The following is a 24349-nucleotide window of genomic DNA, read 5'->3' as shown; positions in this document are numbered from 1 at the left end:
GATTAACTGGCTTTGCATTAGTTCCTATGGGAACTAATGCTTCAATTTAAGAACAGTGCCTCGACTTAAGAACGAAAAACAGCAGGTATGGATTAAATGGCTTTCAATGCATTCCTATGGAAAAGTTTGCCACAACTTACAAACTTTTCGATGTACGAAGGCCATTCCAATACGGATCAAGTTCGTAAGTCGAGGTACCACTGTACTGTCATAATGGCAGTTTGCCAGATTCTGAGATACAAGCCCCTATAGTTCCAGTTGGTGCAGAAGCAATAGATACTTTTTAAAAAATTACTTCAATTTTGAAATGTAATTATAACAATCATTAATTTCTGCCTACAACTTAAGTTTTAAATTTTATTTATCTCTTATTTTCATCTTTTCACAGCTGTAAGCCTTTCACAAGTTGCAAGAATGGATTTATGTTTAAGAATTTGTGCCTTCAGTTTTTCAGAGCTGTAAGACTTTTAGACGTTTTAACAACTCTGAAGTATTTTTGTGCATATGATATATAGAAGTAATGAATATAAGTAAAGCTTGTAATATTAGACAAGCTGAAGTTGTCTGAAATAAATGCAACAATGAAAAGACTTATACTACCTAGATAAATTTTTATATGATTGGAAATGATTGCCTGATTTCATTCTGGAATCGACTCTTAACTCGAACAAATGGCAGCTATGATGAACACAAGCTTCTGTTTTTCCCCTGGAGGTCTATAAAGTGCTGAAGGACTCTTAGGCAGATGTTCAGGCATTAAACTCCCTGACCTGACATTTTTGGAAAGACCAAGATTTATGTACCTTGCTTCTACATTGGTGTGAGCCAAAGCCAGATAGGGAGGTACCTCTCGCTGGAGTGCTGTCCATTCCCACAAAGGAAAGACAGAGAGAGAGGGAAAAGGGGACTATGGGCTGTCAGCTCCCTCAAATAATACTCTGGAAGATTCCCTCAAGGAGGTCAAAAGAGAAGAATCATCCCAGGACCAAAGGAGGATGGGAGAGCTAAGAGAATAGTTAGAAAAGGCAGGAAAGGAGGAGGAGGGCACAAGAGAGAAGGGGGAAATAAGAAGAAGGGAGGAAGAACAGACAGGAAAGGAGGCAGAAGAAGGAGAGGGAGAGGAGAGGTCATAGAAGGAGAGTAGTGATTCCCCCAAAACCTTCATACTGAGGAGAAGCCGAGGCAAAGGAATGGAGAAGGAGGTTGAAAGAAGAGAGGGAGAAAGTGGAACAGGAAAGATGAGAGAGGATTGAATGGGAGATGAAGAGGAGGCTGGGGCCAGGAGAACCTACTAAATTGTGGAATCCGGGGAGAGGACAAAGTGGGAGGAATTTCTGGGAGAAGCATCCGTGCCCCGTTGCCTGTATCAATGGGAACAAAAATAAAGAACTGGATGCCAGCTGAGCAAATGGGCCCCTGGGATTCAAATTTGGGAACCCTTTCGTTCATGAAGATTGGAAACCCTTTCAACCCAGTTGGTAGGAAAGGAGAAAGAGTAGTTCCTTTTGAAGTAAATTGTTTATTTGATAGTTCCAAAATAAATGTTCAACTGTTGCAACTAAGATTGGTGTCCTTGTTTGGAGATCTGGGATTAAGAAAGGAGGGAATATGACTTCAACCCTCACTCTCACACCTGGACAATATTACTATCAGAGTTGAGACAAAGGTTTTATTAGGACCACTAAAATGTTATGAATGTGGCACAAAATAAATGACATGAGTTTTGAGTCCTGATAGTTTGGGCCATTTATAAAAGATGTTATAATATTTTAGAGTTCCTAACAGAAGATGTGCTATTACTATAATAGTGATATCTTGGACTTCCAGAAAAACAAACAAAGGGGTCCCAGAGCAAATCAGGCTTGAACTATCTCTAGAGGAAAAAAAGACAAAATTGAAAAACTGTCATACTTTGGGAACATCATGAGAATGCAAGATTCTTTGGAAAAGGCAATAATGGTGGGAAAGATGGAAGGTAGGAAGTAAAGAGAACCAAACACAAAATTGATTAATTCCCTAAAGCAGATCTGGGCAAAGTGCGGCCTGAGAGCCGCTCCTGTCCGGCCCGCCAGTTGTTGCTCCAGTCCGATGTTCAAGCACTTGTTCAAGCCCAAGACAGACTGGATTTCTCTCACTGAACAAGTTGAACATCAAAACCATTTATAGCTTTTTGTTTAAAGTTGATCAGTTGCTTATCTTTAACATATAGCAAAAAAAAACCTCTTTAGTATTTGTGAAGATTAACAAGTTTAAAATAAAAACAATCATAACATCACTGTTTCATTTTAATTTTAAGTAAAGTTGGTTTGGCCCCAAAACACAGTTCAGATTTTTCATGTGGCCCCCTATAGAAATTAATTGCTCACCCTGCCCTAAAGGAAGCCACAGGCTTCAGTTTACAAGAGCTGAGCAGGGCTGTTGGAGACAGGACATTTTAGAGATCATTCATTCATAGGGTCGCCAGTAGAATATGGTTGTAGGGTTGGATGCAATTTGATGACATGTAACAACAACAACGAAGTGTATAACAATAGCTGAGAATCATGAGTATCTCCATGACACACTGCTGACAGGAGGTGGGAAGACGAGCCTCACTGCAAGGTTGAAGAGTGGCTCACAGACCATGAGTTCCAGAGCAAAAGGAAGGAAGCGTGGAGCCCGCAGTAACAGTGAAAAGTGAGTGGACAGTCTGGCCCCAGGGGGCTGGACCCTTGTTATGTCTACCTGTGCGGTATGAAAAACCCGAAGATTATAAAACAAGAATATTCAGAACAAAATTATTTTAATAGTCCTAATGTATACAGAGTGGAAATCATAACTTAATTACATATCTCCAACCATACAGTTCACACTATTCTCTGCCATCTTTCTCTTTTCACTTTCAATGAGGTTTTACCCTTAGGCCTCCACAAGGCCTTACACCCAAATTTGTCTACTTTTATGAAACAGTAGTTCCATAAGTTGCTATCCTGATTTGTTCATTTCTTTTTGTTTTATTCTTCATAATCAAACTTCCATTGTGAAATTCTTTAGGAACATGTCACTTCTTCTTTTCTTTTTTTAAGAAGCCTTCCAGAAGCTGGAAGTCTCCTATTTAACATTATTGGGGGGCCTTCCATCTTTTTGGCCTCAAACAGCATTTTTCAAAATGTGGAAACTGACCTTCTTATGACCTGCAGCGGTGTCAAACAGAATGACTGTAACCCATGGGGGTCTAGGGTGGTAGAGACATAAAATAGGGAGGCAGCCCTGAACCCTGTGCATTATACAGTACTACAGTACTCATGTTCTGAAGCATCATGACTACTAATTGCACTACCTAAATTTTAACAACAAAATCAATTATGTTTGTCTATACATGTGATTCACAATTTAGTATGGAAGTTGTTGAAAACTATATTTTCTCTCCTTTACAATTCCTCACCAGATTCTGCAATAATCAGAGGGAAAAACTCCTAGCTTTCTCAATCAGAAGTGGAAGCAAAAGGCACTAGGTTGACTAGACAGTTATTTTTCCGGAGATTCCCACATGCATATTACTACAATGTCTAAACACCAGGTAACACTGTTCTTCTTTAATCTAGAAATGGCAAAACTTTATTTTCATTAACAAAGTATACTAACTTTTACTTCAGTTGTAATGCATGTCAGAATAGGGAAAAAGGCATGTTATCTACAAAGAATATTGCCTAGTTTCATATCTCAATCCAATAATTTATGATAGAAACAACCAAGATGTCAAATCAGGTTTAGAATCTGATTTTGATATCCTGGATTGAAGAGAGGTATTATTTCAGAGTCTTATGTCAGACCTTATGGAAAACTGTGATTTAAAAAACTAGGAAACCTCCACAGAATTTCAGTACACAAAGAAAGGATTCGTGTTGTATGGCTCAGATTATGTCTGTACCAAATTCATAGGGCTAAATACCTTTTTTGTAAAACAGAAAATATACTAGAATAACAAAACCGTAAACGATATTCCATTATTGGTCTTGTGAAGTTCAGTTATTTAATTTGGAATTACCAAGTGTTTTTAAAGTATACCCAAGTCAATCTTTTAAGCTTTAGGCCAAGGTAAATTTCACAGGGTAGAGAAACAGATGCAACTTTGACTGCTCAATGTACCATAAAATATTATATTAAATATATGAACACACTTCACACTTCACTGTGAAAAACATTGCTGCTAAAACAGTTTATATAATCATAAATGCACCACACAAGTGATTCTACAGAGTGTCAGACATGGCTTCATTCAAAAACTCAGGTCAGTGCAGCTTCATCTTACATATGAAAGTTATGTTAGCCCTGTTCAGTTGATCAATTCAAATGATATTCAGTGCATGCACGGGGAGAAGACGCTTACTCCACCTTCAGACTCAACACATTGATCCAGCTTTCTTGCAAACAGCCTTGTCTATAGGCTGCACAAACAGACTTTTTCTATGTAATAAGAATCCTGCAGAATGCATATACAAACTGTACCCATACACAAATTCCAGAAACTGTATACAGTATTCCTTTCTGAAGAGCCAGACCAACTCCTGAAGGCTGAGAGAGAAAGAAGTCAGCATTACCCAAATCTCTCCTCCATACACTGATGAACCTGTTTTGATTTACCAAACAGGATTCCTGCACCTGAAGTCATAATAACTCTGCATGTGATAATTATTCTTAGATATATAGAGCAAACACCATGACTGAGTATCCTGTGAAGAAATCATAATGGAGACAGGATTTGAACACTGTTCTTGATTGAAATTTTACACTGGATTCCCTGGGAAACATTAGCTTTGTTTAAACAATTTAAAAAGAACTTACAAATAAGATTCAAGTAATACTGAATTTTGTTACCTATCACTTGTTATGTACAGTTGAATCTTTTGTTTTTGTACCCACTAAGTTCATCACGCTTTTGTTCAATTGTGGCATGCATAGGATAAGGCTGCAAAGACTATGCACACTTACCCTTAATAAAATCCAATTAAAATAAGAAGCAGTTACAGAAGCCATTAAATCTAACATGGCATGGCACATTTATTTATTTTTCAAAAGTACAAAATGTTTAAAACTAATAGCCTGGTAGACAAGAATACTGTATTTTGTTTTGTTTATTTTGTGAAACATCGTCAAATTTTATTTAAAATAATTTCAGAGGAGAAAAGGGGTCATGACAATATTTCCACATTTCACAGGGAGTACTAATCCACCCTTTTGTCTCTTTTGCACTCATATGGTGCAGCCATGCAGTTAAACTGGATGACTAAGACTGCAAAACTTATGTAGACTTCCTTGGGAATAGTATACATTCCAGTGAAATGAAGTATGTATGTAGGTATGATTATATTTATTTATAGTATTTGTAGGCTGTCTTTCTCCTAATGAGGGTGCTCACATTCAAGAAAGTATGCAAAGGATTACAGTTGAATTTGCATTATATAATCCTGAGGAAACACTCATAGTAGGATAATACTCAAATCTTATCATAATGATGAAGTTTAAATCTTAGTCCTTAATTCATTCATTGCTGTTTTTGCTATTGTAATTCTCTGGGATGCAGCACCTTATGTTAAAACTTTCATACCACTTAACAAAGAAAAACAATAATGTTTCTCAGATTATGTATTCAAGGAGAAAAGACAAAGCACACAAAAATGCTGCATAAATGCTAACATACTACTTCTCCTGTTTGCAGTTCTGGGCATTTCAGCATGAATAAAAGTACTATATGCTGTTTCCACATTTTCATGGCAGCCCTGAAAATGCATAATGCTGAGTCTTGCAACAGTGAGAATTCAAATATTTTAGCATAGTGAAATACTCAGGAAACAAAAGCTGATGCTATTAACAAATATATACCAGTTATCAATTGGCACCACAAAACAACAAAATAGTAAAGAGGGTTTAAGAATCCAAAGTTTAGGGGAAATACTCAGGCTCCAGAGACACAGATATTATTTTTAAGTAGTGAAAGTGTGTAAGATCGTGTTGATACTGCCTTAGGAACACCCTGTTGCTCTCATGGTAAGGGCTACAAAAGGTGCATCTGTTTCTCCTTTTCCTGTTTAGACGTTTGACGTGGAGCTTGTAATGCACACTGACAAATAAAAGTATGCTGTTCACCGCCTGTGTATGGTGGGGGAGAGGGCAGAAAGGTTGATTAGAAATTTACCACGTTAATAAATGCAAAATATGATGCAGGTGCGACCCGGAACCAAGGTTGAGGAAAGGGCAAGGCAACAGGCTTCCTGATTTTTTTTTTCGGGGATGGTCCTCTATGGCTACTCAACGGGAAGGAAGCGAAAAGCGGAAAAAAGACACATAGGCAGAGGCGATTTGAGCAATGGGGAAGCCCCAATCATCTGGCAATCATTACCGTTTTAAGGGGAATCCTTCTCTGACATTCAACACACATCCACCACCACCACCCCCGCATACATTCCCACTCACACACAGAACCGACTTCGCGGCGGCGATTAAAGGGCATCCCCAGCAGCGCCTTTTCCTGCCTCCCGTCAGGTCGCCTCCCCTCATGAGCAGAGCTGTAGCCGGCTTACTCACACACGCAGAGCTCCACCACGTAGGCGTAATAGGACCAGGCCACGACCAGCGCGATGAAGGCCACGGGCACCCACGCCAGCACCTTCTGGCAGCACTTGAGGACGTGCGACGGCGCCATCTTCCCCGCCGTCGAGCCGCCGCCGCCGCCGCCCGCAGGAGCCATCTGCGCCGTTGCTGTGGCTGCCGCTGTTACTACTACTAGTGCCGCCGCGGCCGCCAGCAGCAGCAGCAGCCGCCACCTCTCCGCTCTGGCCGATGCGGCGAAGCCTCCTCTCGGCGCCCGCCCCCGCGCTCCCTTCCCTGCACGCTAAGGGGGCAGGGCCGGCTGCCCGGACGGGCGGCCTGCCTGCCTGCTGCGCAGCGACTCTTTGAGGACGGCAAGAGCCCGACTGGAGCGCTCGAAGCAAGGGCTGGGCGGGGAGTCGAGAAGCCGAGACACGCTACGTGCACCTCCTGAGGAGACGACGGTGGCGGGGAATTTGTTCCCTTACAGTCTAGCCGCGCTTTTCTTTAGTGAGCGACCTCCCTTCCCCTCTTTTGGTTCCACAGGGGGCTCCGAGCCGCCTTCCGCCGCCCACACGAAACCCATTTCGAGCCACTCCCAGCCCGCCGCTTGCCGGGCCCAAGGTCACGGGCGAGGCAGGGCTGCCCTTGCCTCCCTCGTTGACGGATTCACAAGCGGTTCCTCCCTCCTTGCTGCAGACACGAAGCTCAGCACTCTTCCGGCGTCCGTGAGGTGATTTTCGAAAAGCCCCCCCTCGCCCCCCCCTCGGACTCCCAGGCTGGCGGGAAGAGTTTTAATCCCCGCTAAAGGGACAACCCTGCTCACGGTCACTGAGGAGTCAGTCCCTCTGAACTCAGTGGGGCTTATTTCGGAGCAGACATGGATAGGATTGCACTGCACGTCAAGTCACGGCTGAGTTTTTCAAAATCCAGACTTAACATTGTCTTTGTGTATGTGTGCCTGAAATATTCCTTCTTGTTTAGTCATTAAGTCGTGTCCGACTCTTTGCGACCCCCATGGACCAGAGCACGCCAGGCCCTCCTGCCTTCCACTGCCTCCCGGAGTTGGGTCAAATTCATGATGGTAGCTTCGGTGACACTGTCCATCCATCTCGTCTTCTGTCGTTCCCTTCTCCTCTTGCCTTCACATTTTCCCAACATCAGGGTCTTTTCCAGGGAGTCTTCTCTTATCATGAGATGGCCAAAGTATTGGAGCTTCAGCTTCAGAATCTGTCCTTCCAGTGAGCACTCACGGTTGATTATTCCTACATAGTTATTAATCTTAGTATATAATACACCAGGTTTATTAGTGAACACTGAAGGCTCAGAGGGAAAAAAGTCCCGTTGAAGGTTTCAAAAAGCACTTAGTAACAGCTGCCACTTTGAGAACGCTATTGCACCAATTTCCTTGTCAACATGTCAGCAACTAAGTTCTCTGAAATAGGCCCTAGGTTTGAAAGAGGACCCCACGCTGCTCCAGTGTGTCCCACAACACTTGGGCCCTGTCCCCTAGAGCAGGGGTTCCCAACCTGGTCCGTGGGCTTCCTGGAACTGGGTCGCGGAGACGGATATCCACACCCCCCCCGCACATGAACATGGTCGGCATATCATGCTCACAGGTGGGCTATCACGCTTGTGTGAAAGTGACATGCCCACCTGCAAGTGTGGGGTTCCCCGGCCCCCCCACTCATGGAGCCCGTACCCCCCCAACCAGTCCGCAGTCTGAAAAAGGTTGGGGACTGCTGCTCTATAGAATTTAATAAAGCGGTCCCCAACCTTTTTTAGCAGGGCACCCCGTGCCCTCGTGCGCATGTGCAAATGGCAGCACTCGCACAGGCATGTTGGAGCCCACAGGCGTGCGCAAACGGGCTGTGTGGGGGTGAGTGCATGTGGAGGGTGGGAGGTCTGTCTCGGTGGCCTGGTCCAACTCAGGCCACGGACCAGCACTGGAAAAAAAGTTATCCGGAGTTTTCGAATAGGATGCCGTGATGACTTCCAGCTCTGTTGGTCTTTATTGGCCAATGTTAAGTGGCCATACTGTTGGAATTATGCTTGCTTTATAGACTCCAATAGAGCGGTCAGCTGACTTGAAATATTGTCTGATTCAGTAATATGGGCAAATATGCTCAGATGCTCTTGATCAGCAAGAAAGCCCAGCTCAGGCATATAGTAGGTTCAATGTGTTCTGCAAAGATTTGTACTAGCAGAATACAATGCATTGAATTTAGGCAGAAAAACCATGAATTGCTCAAATATATGTGTGGCTAGAAAACTGAAATAACATCTTCCATTCTCAAGCGGTATACTCTATTCACTTCACTTACTCTCTGTGCCTAGATTTCATGCTTAAATCCGCTGCTGTTGACTGGAATCAACATAAGCTTTCTTAGTAAGAATTGCATTCTGTGGCCTAAATCAAAGAGAGGTCATCTGCTGACAGGCTTGCTTCCATCTCTTAAATCAAAGATTGGGGCATGCACTCTGAAAACCTTGTTCTGGTGGGTTGGAAACTCTTGGGATGTAGTTTTGAGGCAGCACTGAAGAAGATGTGGGAAGTAAATTCTGCTGTAGTACCTGTGTACTGTTAGGCTTATAGGGGTTTCCAGATGACCAGCTTAATAATTGTGTGCCATCAAGATTCCGACGTGTGGTAAGCATTTCCAGTTTTTCCTAGGTAGCAAATACTCAGATGTGGTTTACCATTTGCTTCTTCTGGGGGCACCCTAGGACTGTGATGCTTGCTCAAGGCTACACAGGCTGCCTTTTCTCTTGGAAGGTGCAATGGGGAATTAAATTCCCAACCTCTCCAGCCAGATACCTAACTCAATTGACCTATCCAGACAGCCGATACTTCAAATATGTAACATTTACTCATTTGTAAATGAGTAAATGCTACATATGAGACATTTTCCTTTCCCTTCTATTCTATAAATTACTATTGTGTACATAATGCATTTTCCAGAAAGACTTGAAAGATCTAATTCTTCCACATTTAGTATCATTTAATATCGTGGGAACCTTCATCTACTAGATAAATCAAAGACCCCCAAATTCCCTCCCTCCCTCCCTCCCTCCCTCCCTCCCTTCCTTCCTTCCTTCCTTCCTTCCTTCCTTCCTTCCTTCCTTCCTTCCTTCCTTCATTCATTCATTCATTCATTCATTCATTCATTCATTCATGCAAAACAAGTAAACATTTAAAAATCTCCAGTCCTTATAGAAGTTGTGATGAACAATAATGATTTTATTGCAAAATTTTGAATTTTTCATGAAATTCCATTTTGTTACACAGTAGAAGTACAGAGATCCACAAAGGAGAATAGCTTCAAATTCCATTAGGTCCTCCCCTTTCTCATTAACTGGCACTTAAAGTTTCAATATCTCACTCTGATACATTTGTTGGAGAAAGAACAAAAAACATTTCTTTAATTGCCTGAAATTATAGACTTGTGTATGCTGCTTTATTTACTGCACCCATACTGACAACAAACTGAACAGCAAACAAACAACTGCCACCAGTTGAAAAGAGGGAAGGAGCACTCACTAGAGAAATGGGGTTCTGTTTGAATTCAAAGGCCGGAAGGAACAATTAGTTAGTGCTGTATAAATAATCACACAGAAAAATCCCTCACAATTACACAAACTGCAGATAGCATGCAAGGTTGCAAATAAAACTCCAACAGATTCTGCCTGTTAGTTGAATAACAGGTCTATCAACCGAGAAGGAATAATGGAATTAACCTAATATATTTGCTCAAGGCTACAGAGTGCTGTGCTCTGAAGATGCCGACCACAGAGACTGGTGAAACGTTAGGAAGAACAACCTTCAGAACACAGCCAAAGAGCCCGAAAAATGCACAACAACTAATATATTTTCTCAAATATCAGATCTTCTTTTCTTAGTAATGTCTAGACTACCAGATCTGTCCTCTGAGACTATCAGGTTTTTTCCCCAGAGATAAAATGCACACTTGGAAAGAACATTTATGCTGTTTAAAATTCAAATAATGGAAACCTCCTTTTATGTTTGACTCATATAAGAAGTGTGTTCACAATAAAACAAACAGCCATGCCCAAACCTTGCTCATGTAATTGTTGCTTGTCTCCCTACCAAATATATTTCTGGTAGACTTCACTGCTCCTCCTTACATGTTAGCAATGTTTTCACAATAAAGGAAATAATTCTAGAACACCAGGGAGCAGTTTCCTGAAAATAATATTTCAGCCCTTTTCTCTCCTAGTGTTCAGAAAGATGGTAGAGACTGAATTACGTACTTAAAGCTGCCTATTTAAATGTTTTTTGATCAATTTTAGATTTGTTTGCAGGGTAATTCAAATCTATGGTATAATTTATTTATATATACAGTATATATGTGTGTGTGTGTGTGTGTGTGTGTGTACATATGCATGCATGTGTGTGTGTGTGTGTGTGTGTGTGTGTGTGTGTGTGTGTGTGTGTGTGTGTGTATACATACAGTGGCACAAGAGCCTCGTAATGCAGTGGTTAAACCGCTGTACTGCAGCCAAAACTGTGCTCACGACCTGGGGTTCAATCCCAGGTACCCGGCTCAAGGTTGACTCAGCCTTCTATCCTTCCGAGGTGGGTAAAATGAGTACCCAGCTTGCCTGTTACACACAAACACACACACACACACACACAGAGAGAGAGAGAGAGAGAGAGAGAGAGAGAGAGAGAGAGAGAGGGGATTGTGTTTTTGTTATTATGGTATATGATAGCTTTGCAAGTTTTAACTTTATGTAAACAACCCAGGGTAGTATTTATACCAATAGGGTGGTATGTACACTAATCAGCCACAGATTTAAAACCAGACAGGTGAAGTGAATAGCATTGATTATATAGTAAAATTTGTATCTGTCAAGAGGTGGGATATATTAGACAGCAAGCAAACAATCAGTTCTTGAATTCCATGTGGAGAGCAGCGTTCCTGTCGTCGGGGGAGTCGCTGGTAACATCTGCCGTCCCCAGACACTGGGTGAGAGACAGTGCCTGGGAGTATTTCTGGCCTGCACTCCCCTGCCCTTCAGGACCGGGACCCTGCTGCTGCTGCTGCTGCTGCTTTGGGCAACCCCACCCCTTCCTCAACACCAGCCACCTGGCTGGGAGGGGAGGGAAGCTATAAAAGCAAGAAGCCGGTGCCAGGGCCCTCTGAGAGCAGCGTTCCTGTCGTCGGGGGAGTCGCTGGTAACATCTGCCGTCCCCAGGCACTGGGTGAGAGACAGTGCCTGGGAGTATTTCTGGCCTGCACTCCCCTACCCTTCAGGACTGGGACCCTGCTGCTGCTGCTGCTGCTGCTGCTTTGGGCAACCCCACCCCTTCCTCAACACCAGCCACCTGGCTGGGAGGGGAGGGAAGCTATAAAAGCAAGAAGCCGGTGCCAGGGCCCTCTGAGAGCAGCGTTCCTGTCGTCGGGGGAGTCGCTGGTAACATCTGCCGTCCCCAGGCACTGGGTGAGAGACAGTGCCTGGGAGTATTTCTGGCCTGCACTCCCCTACCCTTCAGGACTGGGACCCTGCTGCTGCTGCTGCTGCTGCTGCTTTGGGCAACCCCACCCCTTCCTCAACACCAGCCACCTGGCTGGGAGGGGAGGGAAGCTATAAAAGCAAGAAGCCGGTGCCAGGGCCCTCTGAGAGCAACGTTCCTGTCGTCGGGGGAGTCGCTGGTAACATCTGCCGTCCCCAGGCACTGGGTGAGAGACAGTGCCTGGGAGTATTTCTGGCCTGCACTCCCCTGCCCTTCAGGACCGGGACCCTGCTGCTGCTGCTGCTGCTGCTTTGGGCAACCCCACCCCTTCCTCAACACCAGCCACCTGGCTGGGAGGGGAGGGAAGCTATAAAAGCAAGAAGCCGGTGCCAGGGCCCTCTGAGAGCAACGTTCCTGTCGTCGGGGGAGTCGCTGGTAACATCTGCCGTCCCCAGGCACTGGGTGAGAGACAGTGCCTGGGAGTATTTCTGGCCTGCACTCCCCTGCCCTTCAGGACCGGGACCCTGCTGCTGCTGCTGCTGCTTTGGGCAACCCCACCCCTTTCTCAACACCAGCCACCTGGCTGGGAGGGGAGAAGGGGCATTAGAAGGGTGTGTGGGTTTGTTCTTGTTTGTTTGTTTTAACTGTTAGTATTACTAATTGCCATCAGGTTGCATAGAGACCCACAGTGGACCTGATGGAACAGGAAGGGGGGAGGGCGTTGGAGGGGGCAGCCATTGAGGTGGTGCTGGGTAGGGGAAGGAATGGTGGTGGGGGTAGAACATGCCCCCGTAGGAGAAGAGAGGTTAGATATCTTACATCTATCCCCTCTTCTAGTCCTACCTCCAACCAAATGGTATCAGGCGACCATATCAGCAAACCCTCGAGCCACACGGTGCTGTTGATGAACGCCAGGTCAGTACAAAACAAAACTGCCCTCATCCATGATGTAATTCTGGATGAGGGGGCTGACCTGGCGTGCATTACTGAGACCTGGGTGGGAGAGGAAGGTGGTGTCCCCCTCTCCCAGCTGTGTCCTCCTGGGTACTCAGTCCAGCACCAGTGTCGCTCAGAGGGTCGGGGAGGGGGAGTTGCTATAGTCTATAGGAGTTCTATCTCCTTGACCAGGCTTCCTATCCCTTTGAGAGGAGGTCTTGAGGGCCTGTATTGTGTGTTGGGCTCACGAGACAGATTAGGGATTCTGTTGGTGTACCGCCCACCCTGCTGCGTACCAACAGTCTCCCTACCTGAGCTGACGGAGGCAGTCTCGGACCTGGTGTTGAGGACTCCCAGGCTGCTGGTGCTGGGGGACCTCAACATCCATGCTGAGGCTGCCTTGACTGGGGCAGCTCAGGACTTCATGGCCGCCATGACAACCATGGGGCTGTCTCAATGTGTCATCGGCCCGACACATGAGAAGGGCCACACCTTGGACCTGGTTTTCACAACGGGACTGGAAGGTGGTGGTTTGGATGTGGAGGGGCTGGTCGTGACCCCATTGTCATGGTCAGACCACTTCCTGGTCAAATTCAGTCTATTAGCTTCTTCTTCCCTCTGCAAGGGTGGGGGATCGATTAAGATGATCCGCCCCCGGAGACTAATGGATCCGGATGGTTTCCTGAATGCTCTGGGGGAGTATCCGTCTGATATGGTTGGCGCTCCTGTCGAAGCTCAGGTCACCCTATGGAATAGGGAGATGACCCGGGCGGTTGACACGATTGCGCCTAAGCGCCCTCTCCCTGCTCGCCGAGCCCAGACGGCTCCCTGGTATACTTCTGAACTGCGGGCGATGAAGCAAGAGGGGAGACGGCTAGAGCGCAGGTGGAGGAAGTCCCGCTGGGAATCCGATCGAACACGACTTAGAGCCCATTATCGGGCCTATTTCGTGGCAATACGGCTGGCGAAACGGCAATATTTCTCCAGCCGTATTGCTTCCTCAGAATGTCGTCCAGCAGAGCTGGTTCGGGTGGTCCGGGATCTTCTTCAACCGGGAAACCCGGTGGAGGTCCCGGACTGCTCATCAGCTCGCTGTGATGAGTTTGCTATTCATTTTGAGGAAAAAATCGCTCAGATTCGCAGTGGGCTGGACTCCACTGTTACTGCAAAATCGGAAGATGTGTCCAGTGTGCCGTGCTTAGGTCAAACTTTAATGGATGAGTTTCAATTGTTGAGACCCGAGGATGTGGACAGGGTGCTTGGATCTGTCCGTTCTACCACCACGCCGCTCGACCCTTGCCCATCTTGGCTAATTGGAAGATCTGCCAGGGGGGTTCGCACTTGGGTCCAGGAGGCCGTGAACGCCTCTCTGAGAGAGGGAGTGGTCCCTACCGCCTTGAAAGAGGCGGTAATTCGACCACTCCTTAAAAAGCCTAACCTGGACCCAAGGCTGGTGGTCAACTACCGACCAGTGGCGAACCTCCCTTATTTGGGCAAGGTGTTGGAGCGGGTTGTGGCTGGGCAACTCCAGGCGCTGCTGGATGAAACGGATTTTCTGGATCCATTTCAATCGGGTTTCAGGCCGGGTTTTGGTACAGAGACAGCCTTGGTCGCCCTGTATGATGACCTTTGCCGGGAGAGAGACAGGGGGAGTGTGACCCTGTTGATACTCCTGGACCTCTCAGCGGCTTTCGACACCATCGACCATGGTGTCCTTCTGGATAGGTTGGCTGGGTTAGGAGTTGGGGGCACTGTTTTACGGTGGTTCCGCTCCTTCCTAGCTGACCGTATCCAGAGGGTGGTGCTGGGGGACAGTTGCTCTGCCCCATGGCATTTATGTCATGGGGTTCCTCAGGGCTCGATACTGTCCCCCATGCTGTTTAACATCTACATGAAACCGCTGGGAGAGGTCATCAGGAGGTTTGGGCTGAGGAGTCAGCAATATGCTGACGACACTCAGCTCTACCTCTCTTTTTCCACCAATCCAGGTGAGGCGGTTTCTGTGCTGAACTCGTGTCTGGACCTGATAATGGACTGGATGAGGGTTAATAAATTGAAACTCAATCCAGACAAGACGGAAGTGCTGTTAGTGGGTGCTTCGCCGGACAGGTTGGAGGGCCACTTCCCTGTCCTGAATGGGGTTACACTCCCCCTAAGGGACAGGGTCCGCAGCTTGGGGGTGCTCCTGGACCCCAGTCTAACACTGGAAGCCCAGGTGGACTCGGTGGCCAGGGGCGCCTTCCTCCAGCTGCGGAAACTATACCAGCTACGGCCCTACCTGGACGAGCGGAGTCTCATGACAGTTACACATGCACTGGTAACATCTCGTATTGACTATTGCAATGCGCTCTACGTGGGGCTGCCTTTGAAGACGGTCCGGCGACTGCAACTGGTCCAGAATCGAGCTGCGCGGCTGGTGAGTGGTGGGGCCGCCAGAGAGCACATCAAGCTGATTCTGTATAATTTACACTGGTTACCAGTTGCTGTCCGGGCCCAATTCAAAGTGCTTGTTTTGACATATAAAGCCCTAAACGGCTTGGGCCCTGGATACTTGAAGGACCGCCTCCTTCCATATGAGCCTACCAGGCTGTTAAGATCTAGCCAGGGGGCCCTTTTGAAAGAGCCATCCCTCAAGGAGGTAAGAGGGATGGCTTGTAGACAAAGGGCCTTCTCGGCAGCTGCCCCCAGACTATGGAACGCCCTCCCAACTGAAATTCGCCTGGCGCCGACACTGATGATATTTCGGCGCCAGGTCAAAACCTTCCTGTTCCAGAAGGCTTTTAATTGAAATAACATTAACTGTGGGTCTTAATGATGGTAATTTTAATTGTATTTTTTAAATTGTATTTTAATTGTATTTTAACTGTATTTTAACTGTATTTTAATCATTTTATTTTATTGCATTGAATTTTAACTGTTGTAAGCCGCCCAGAGACCTTTGGGTAGAGTGGGCGGCATATAAATTAAATAAATTAAATAAATAAATAAATGTGTTGGAAGCAGGAAATATTGGCATGAGAAAAGATCTGAGTGACTTTGACAAGGGCCAAATACTGGTGGCTAGATGACTGGGTCAGGGCATCTATGGTACAGTAAGTCTTGTGGGGTTCTCCAGATATGCAGTGGATAGTAACTATCAAAAGTGGTGCAAGAAAGAACAACCAGTGAACTGGTGTCAGAGTTGCAGGCACCCGAGGCTCATTGATGCACACGGGGAGAGTGAAGTCTAGCCTGTCTGGTCTCATCACACAGAAGAGTTACGGTAGCTCAGGTTGCTGAAAAGCTGAATGCTGGCCATGATAGAAAGGTGTCATAACACATAGTGCATTGCAGTTTGCTGCATATGGGACTGCATAGCTGCAAACTGATCAGAGCCCATGATGACCCTTGTACACCCCACTACAGTGGGGATATGAGCATCAGAACTAGACCATATAGTAATGGAAAGTTGTCTGCTCTGATTAATCATGTTATCTTTTAGATTAAAAGGACAAAACCTGATCCCGCAGCTATAAATACTGAACTATCCCACAAAACTGCACCAGAGCACAGACAGAGTTCTGACTCCTGTCCTCTGAAGATGCCAGCCACGGCGACTGGCAAAATGTTAGGAAGAAAAACCACAAGAACATGGCCGGACAGCCCGAAAAACCTACAACAACCAACTGTACTATGTTGATCCATCTGATTCCCTTCCTCTTTGTTTGGGGTCTGGAAGTTCATGATACTTATACTCTGGACTAATCCTGCCAAATTCCAAGTTTTGGAGAATTCCTCCCATTATGTATATGCTTCTAAGTGTCATAGAATGTGTAACTAAGGATAACATCTGTCTACATAAACAAGGAAAATGCACAAGTGTGTTGTAGTAGTACACACAAATTATACTCCCACACCACTGTGTGACTTTACTTTCATTACCCTTCTTGAATAATTTCCTATAGTCACTCATGGAGAGCATCCTTAATAACATTCTGAGGCTGAGACATTGTGAAAAGAACAGCTGGACCAAATAACTGCAGCCACCATAATCTGCAATCAGTGTTCCCTCTGGTTTTCATTCCTGCCTTTTCCAGTGTGCATGTACAAGAGGAGTGGGGCTTCATCCAGAATGGGAAGTAAACAAATCGGCTGCCGTCTGCTGGTGCACAGCCCCAATGGAGCTCTGTGCATGCAACTTAGAAGTAATGTTATCTGCAGTGCTTCTGGGCCTCATCTGCAACATGCAATGTATACATGCAGGCTCATCAACCCATGTCACCTCCTCTTCCTAAGCTTTGATCTGGAAACCTATGATCAGGAACTGGGCCTTCTTGGTGGTGGCCACTATACTATGGAATACTCTTACCAGTGGAGGTGTTCTAGGTCTCTTCCCTCCCAGCATTCCAAAAGTTAATAAAAACACTGCTTTTCAGAGAAGCCTTTCAGCATATCCTTCCCTCATGATAGCTTACTTCCTGTTTCAGATGAAATCCCACTCTTCCATACACAATGGAGTGAGGCTCCTGCACAGCAGGAATGAAAATTAGAGGGAACATTGCAGATGATGGTAGCTACAGCTATTTGGTCCAGCTGTACTATGTTATATTTTTAATTCTGTTTTTATCCACTACCACTACCTAGCAGAGTAGATTTTAAAAATTGGATTTGTTGATTTAAATTTAAAACATGATTTTAATTAAAATCGTGATTTATATAAATTTGATTTTTTTTTAAATAATAGATTTTTATCCACCCTGATGCGAAGGGTTCTTTTGGGTTGCTCGGACTATGTGATGGGTGGGCATACCACTAGATGGGCAGTATAAAAATCCAAGAAGTAAGTAAGTTAATAGTATAGAATTGTAGCCTGTTCCATTGAAACCAATGGCACATTAGTACTTCAAGTGCATACATAAAATAAGTGCCAACTTTCTCTGAACTGCACCCATGGGCTAGAGCAGTGGTGGCGAACCGTTTTGGGCTCACGTGCCCAAACTGGAAACAAACAAACCAGTGGGCAGTGTGCCGCGGTGGTGGCAGAACCAGAAGTGGCAGTGGAAGGGGGAATCCTGGGAACAGATGTGCCTTAAGACCCCACTCTGGATCTGCCGCCAGTGCCAGCTGCTCCGGATCTGCCTGTTCAAGGGTCAGCACTGTGGCTGCAGCCGCCTTATCAGGTTTGGCTGTGCGGGGGGTGGGGGGTGGAGTAGTGATCCGGCAACTTATGGCTCGCGTGCCCCCAGAAAGATCTCTGCGTGCCAGCTGTGGCACACATGCCTTAGGTTCCCCATCACTGGGCTAGAGCAGTGGTTCTTAACCTTTGTTACTCAGGTGTTTTTGAACTGCAACTCCCAGAAACCCCAGCCAGCAGAGCTGATGGTGAAGGCTTCTGGGAGTTACAGTCAAAAAACATCTGAGTAATGTTGACTACAATACATTGTATAATTGTTTCTTATTTTCTTTCCCATTTTAGAAGTTGCCACACTAGCTTCTAAATACTGTACATGCTATCAAGTCAATTCCGAGTTACAGTGACCCATTCACATTTTTCTAGTACTGAGTATTCAGAAATGATTTTCCATTGCCATTTCGGTGGAGGGTGGTGGTTCTGGGACCATGCAACTTGTTTAAGGCTACAGAGATTGGCTCTATTCCTGGAAGGCTCAGTGGGGAATGAAAACTCCTGATCTCTCACTGAGCTAGCTGTTCAGACAGCCTAAATACATGACTCAATAGGAAAACCAATAGAAAACCTAGAACTCCACCTTGTGGAAACTAGCAGTATTTTTTCTTCAAGGTGTAACCCTAAAAAGATGTGCTTTACTCTCCACAGTGTTTTTTCTTAACGAGTTGTACACCTTTGTGATAGCCCTCATAGAAAATGAGGCTGCTGCCTGTAAGCAGCACACCCTCAACCCGCCAGATTAGTAATAAATCTCAATGTCACCAATGATTCCCTTAAAATTATTTTTTTCGATTTAAAACAGTGTTGGTTTATTAAATTTCCGTACCGCCCATCTAGCAAACCAGCTAACCTGGGTGGTTTGCAACAGTATAACTAGACAAGTATATTATAAAATCAACCAACTACAAACAAATGCTATAAATAACTATATTACGCAGCAGAACAGGCAGCGACAAATTGACAATAAGGTGTTATTTATGATTATTATTCTTTTTCTTCTTTCCTCCCCTCTCCCATTAACTGCTTCTTAAAAGTCTGAAGGGAAGGGTGTCTGGTGCACTTCCTGTGGGGCAGCATTCTAAAGGGAGGGTGCCACTATCAAGAAAGCCCTCTTGCTTGTTGATGTCTTGCAGGCTTCTCTTGTTATTAACACCTACAGGTGTGAGCCTTGAGAGGATGGAGTAAGACCAGCAGCAGAACTTGAAATAAGACTTTCTGACAGGTAGTCTAACCTAATTTAGCCTAATCTATTTTAACCTAACAGACTGAATATCTAACAATATGAAAGGAATTAAATTTCATACAAAAACAACACAAATAATTGCAGTTATTTAAATTACAAAGAAGTAAGTATATCAATCTAACAACAGTCATAAAATATTAGAGTTGTGGTGCCTTAAAGACTAACATTTCTATTCAAAGTTGTAGTTTTTGAAGAAGTAGCTGTGTTTGTCTGTGCCAGTATATTGGACCAAAAAACAATAACACATTATTTATTTATTTATTTGATTTGATTTGTACCCCGCCCATCTGGTCTATAAGACCACTCTAGGACATAAAAAAACAAGAAACAAAAAACAGAGTGAGACTATATGATTGTCATATTTATACATAACCCCACAACCAGATCACAATACAGGTACTGTAATGACAAAATCACAATGGCTCATTAACAAAAGGATGGTACTAACAAACCATTGTCTGTGTCCCCACCGAGTCATGGGGCCATGTATAGATATGACAGTCAGATTGAGAGACTATTCTCAGTTTCATGTCTGAGGTAGTGGAGTTGATCCATGAAGTTCACATTAAAATATAGCAGTCTTTCAGGTGCCACAACGTTGTTTTTTTTGTTTTGTTTTTTTGTCTGATATTTTTTGTTCAACATTAGCTTTCTTCCATGGAAGTTTATGCCAGATAAAACTCGCTAGTCTTTATGATGTCCAAGATTCTTTATTCTTTTTGCTGCAACAGGCTAATATGGCTACCCCTTGAAACCTTAAAAAAGTATATTTTTAAACCTCAGAATTTTTAGGTAAGCAAAAAACATGTTTGCCCAAGCTTTTTGGAATAAACTATCATCTTTTGCTCTTTGAGAAAGTACTCCCAAAGCCTTGATATTATCATGAACATTATCCTGTTCCTTGTGTCCACACAATCCAGGGAGAAATTGCATAAACCTCAGATGTATTTGGGCAGGCTGTGTTGACCAGAACAACTACTTGAAATTAATTTATCCCAGTAGTAATTTATCTATTTTAGCACACGTTTATGCAGGGCACTGTGATCTTGAGGATTATTAAGGCCACTTAAGTATTTTTAAAATATACACAAAAGCAAGAGAGAATACAGGATTTGGATAAAAATTGGTTATGCTAGTTTAAACATATAATGCCAATTTAGAAATAATTTCCCTAACAAAAATGCACATACTGTGTTACGGTATAATAATATCCAACAGTAGGAAAGAAAGCAATTTTTTTGTCTACTCATATTGCTGTCTCTACAGTGGATCCTCGACTTACAGACGGCTCGACTTACAGACTTTTCGAGTTACAGACTTCTCTGGCCGCAAAATTTAGGTTCGACTTGCAGCCGGAGAATCGACCTACAGACCAGAAAAAAACCAAAATGGAACAAAAACGGAACAAAAACGGCCAGTTACAGATTAATTGGTTTTCAAAGCATTGTAGGTCAATGGAGACTCGACCTCCAGACTTTTCAACCTGCAGCCACTGTTCCAATACGGATTAATTCTGTAAGTAGAGGGTCCACTGTATTCTGTTGATGGGCAAAATCAGGACCCATGCCTTTCTACCTTATAGTTCTTTATTTTTAAACCAGACTGAACAGTCTTTGAAACAGGGAATGCTTTCTATTGGAGTCTCATATTCTGTTCAGCAGAACAGGTGGAGCTCTATTTCAAAAGGAGGATGATGCTCTATTATTTAAAATACACAGCTATTGCTCTTAGCCTGGGCTCACCAGCAAAGCAGTGCCTAAATGTATGTAGACGTATTTGTCAGTTGGTGTTCTTTGCTATCCTGACCTCCCTTGTAGTTCTCTTTTTCTTCCTTTGCTGTCAGTCTCACTGTCAAAGTTCAGATTGTAAGTCTATCAGAATAGCGTCACACTGCATGTTACACTGTGGCCACATATACCAGTGAAACTATATGACTGCTGTTGTGGACTCTTGTGAGGAAGAGCAGGATGCAAATCTCCTAATAGTAATAACTGATAGTGAAGCAATTGGTTGACATGTCTAGCCATCATGTATAGCCATCTATTGTACACATGCATGATGGACATACAGAACATGGACAAGAGGAAACAACTGAAACCAGGAATGTTACATATTGCTTGATGTGGTTTTCAGAGAAAGAAGGAATGAGGGATTCTGTTACAAAATTCAGACACTGCAGCCAGGGTGGGGTCAGGAACGTATAACTCCCTTTCTACAGATAAGAAAAAGAAAACCCTGCCCAAGGCAAATGTGGGTGATACCTTTTTTAGACCACTAAACATTCATACACAGAAGCTAGCTTTTGACCTTTACAGGTCTTCATCCGGCTAGGCACCAGAGCCATATGTGTGTGGTACAGAAAAAATCCATACAAGTTCCAAAAATCATGGCCATGTGCAGGCCATACTTCTCCGCTTAAAGCACTTGCCGTCTTCAGTCAGAGGTATCAATTTCAGATTCCACTTCTGGTAGTGTGAATTGGAATGTCTCTCCCAATCCTCTTAGAACAGAAAGCTGTTAGCCATTCAATATCCCTCCTTTTCCTGCACCTTATCTTGAAACACATAGTTCCTTTTGCCTGGAATTGGAGGTACACAGAAATGTGGCAAACCCCTTATCAGAGAAGCTGGGATAAAATTTAGTCTACATACAGGGTGAGCCAATTATAGCCAAATTGATATAACCTAGGTATTACCTAGTTGAGGAAGATGCTTTCTTCAGTTTGCAGTCCTGTTTTGGCAATGTTAAATGTTCATGTTTGGTTGTAGATGGTGTCCTTGTCAGCTATTCAGGGTATCTTCCACACACCAGCAAGAAAAAAATAAAACTTGGGTCCATGCTGTCTAAAAAAAGAGTACATTTTTCCATAAAAACCTGCCTGGGCCTTTTGATCTGCAAGATGCCCTTCTCTTAGTCCCACCACTTTTAGAGACTCTTTTGGCGAGAATACAGGAGAGGATCTTCTCTGTTGCCTCTCCCAAGCTTTGAATTCTGTTGTGGGAGTTTGGATAGCCTATTGAAAGCCTTTTTTTGGCATTTATTTTTAAGGTAAAGTTGGGCATTAGTTCCTAACTAATGCCTAACTTCACCAGTGTCCCAGTTCTGGCCTTTAAACCCTATACAGCCTGGTTACCTAACCGAATGTCTTCTTCAAATTCCAGATGAAGCTTTTACGATCATATTAAAGCTGAGGGTGTTGCTATTATAAGAAGTTCACTGGGTGACATGAAGAACTACAGTCTTCATCGTTTTATAAGATTTTGGGGGGTAGGTTATTGCATATTGTTTCGAGTAGGGAGTTAAGACCTACAGGGATAATAGGATGAATACAATGTTATTACTATTTAGAACAGATCCACTGAAATCAGAATTAGAATTCCTATCCTACCATGACTTCCTTTGGATTGTTCTCCCAGTTCTCCAGGTCCATGACCTCTCTACTTATTCTTTTGAAGATGGTTTCTGCATGCAAATGTCGACTGTAAACCACATTTTCTGTATGTTCATGCAGTGTCTTGCCTTCAGGAAGAGCAGCGTAATTTCCAGGATAAAGGTGGATCAGTTAGAAAACTTGTTTTATAGAACATAAAAGGATCCCACAGAATGTTTCTATCCTCCATAGGTATTAAAGCACTGCCCCTTATAGAATGTGTTATTCTCAGGTGATGATTTCTATCAAGGCATTTATGATCCATCCAAAAACCATCGTGATATTTAAGCACCACCATTCATTTAAGTACCACTTGATACAGTCTGCAAGTCAACTAAGGAGTTGCAGAGTTACATCCTGGAAGGAGTTCAACATATTTCTCAAGGTAATATGTACAGGAAAATGATCAAAAGAAAAATAATGTATTTTTATTTTGAAAACACAGATAACTAGCCATATCACTTCAACAAACTCGTTTCCTATAGTAAGTACATGATAATGGTTGTTGTGGGTTTTCGGGCTCTTTGGCCATGTTCTGAAGGTTGTTCTTCCTAACGTTTTGCCAATCTCTGTGCCCGGCATCTTCAGAGGACAGCACTCTGTGCTCTAGTGTAGTTGGCTTTGGGAGTGCGGTATTTATGGCTGTGAGATAGGCTTTTGTCTTTTTCTGTAGATGGGTGATTAGTGTGTATTGTTGTGGGTGTATTGTTGTGCTAAGGAGAAGATATCTGTTCCTGTGGTTGATGGGTGTCATTAGCTGGTCTTTTGTGTGTAGTGATCCCCTGTCCTTGTGGCTGGGTAGAGTTCTTTGACCTTTTGCACGCTGTATTTTTGAGTGCTGGGAGCCAAGTTTTGTTGAGCTTCAAAACTTTCCCCTTTTTTGTTCACGTTTTGCTGGTGCTTGTGGATTTCAATGGCTTCCCTGTGCAGTCTGACGTAATGATTGCTCAACAAAACTTGGCTCCCAGATAATCTCTTCTCCTTAGCACAACAATACACCCACAACAATACACACTAATCACCCATCTACAGAAAAAGACAAAAGCCTATCTCACAGCCATAAATACTGCACTCCCAAAGCCAACTACACCAGAGCACAGAGTGCTGGTGTAGCACTCAGAGACTGGCAAAACGTTAGGAAGAACAACCTTCGGGCCAAAGACCCCGAAAAACCCACAGCAACCATTAGATCCCGGCCGTGAAAGCCTTCGCGAATATAAAGTACATGATAGTTAATAAAACAAAGCTATTGCAGCATGCAGTCTTTCCAGACTCCTTTTCTTCCCCACATGTAGTAAAATACAAAAATTAAGCACTATGGAAATAATTGTTTTAATAAGAAGGAGTGAAATCCAATGCATTTTCTCCTGATAGAACTGTCAGTGGATCTTAAAAGAGATGATTGTGCCCCCATGTAGTCCCTGCACACCCTCAAAATTGGTTCAGTGGGCTAGAGAATCCAATAGACCAGGTGCAGGGGAGGGGCAGAGAAGGAAAGAAAGGAAAACCTCTATTACAACCTCATAC

The 24349-nt window shown here is 44.1% G+C and overlaps 1 protein-coding gene across 3 annotated transcripts in view; it reads right to left on the bottom strand.

Annotated features, from left to right (window-relative positions):
- The window catches only part of ZDHHC20 (zDHHC palmitoyltransferase 20), a 55695-nt gene extending 48831 nt beyond the window's left edge, over positions 1-6864 (bottom strand). For 2 of the 3 annotated variants that reach the window (XM_020802013.3, XM_020802014.3), the window contains exon 1: positions 6565-6864. In XM_020802013.3, the coding sequence (XP_020657672.1) occupies positions 6565-6727 (163 nt within the window). In that variant the 5' untranslated portion in view covers positions 6728-6864. Of the gene's footprint in view, positions 1-6560 lie in introns of all 3 variants that reach the window. The other variant, XM_072993702.2, reaches the window with a different exon arrangement.
- Positions 6865-24349: the final 17485 nt, after the last annotated feature.

The sequence above is a fragment of the Pogona vitticeps genome, chromosome 3 (assembly GCF_051106095.1).
Source record: "Pogona vitticeps strain Pit_001003342236 chromosome 3, PviZW2.1, whole genome shotgun sequence".
In the NCBI taxonomy this organism is placed as follows: Eukaryota; Metazoa; Chordata; class Lepidosauria; order Squamata; family Agamidae; genus Pogona; species Pogona vitticeps.
Note: the sequence above shows the minus strand (reverse complement) of the source record. Positions and strands in the feature narration are given on the sequence as shown.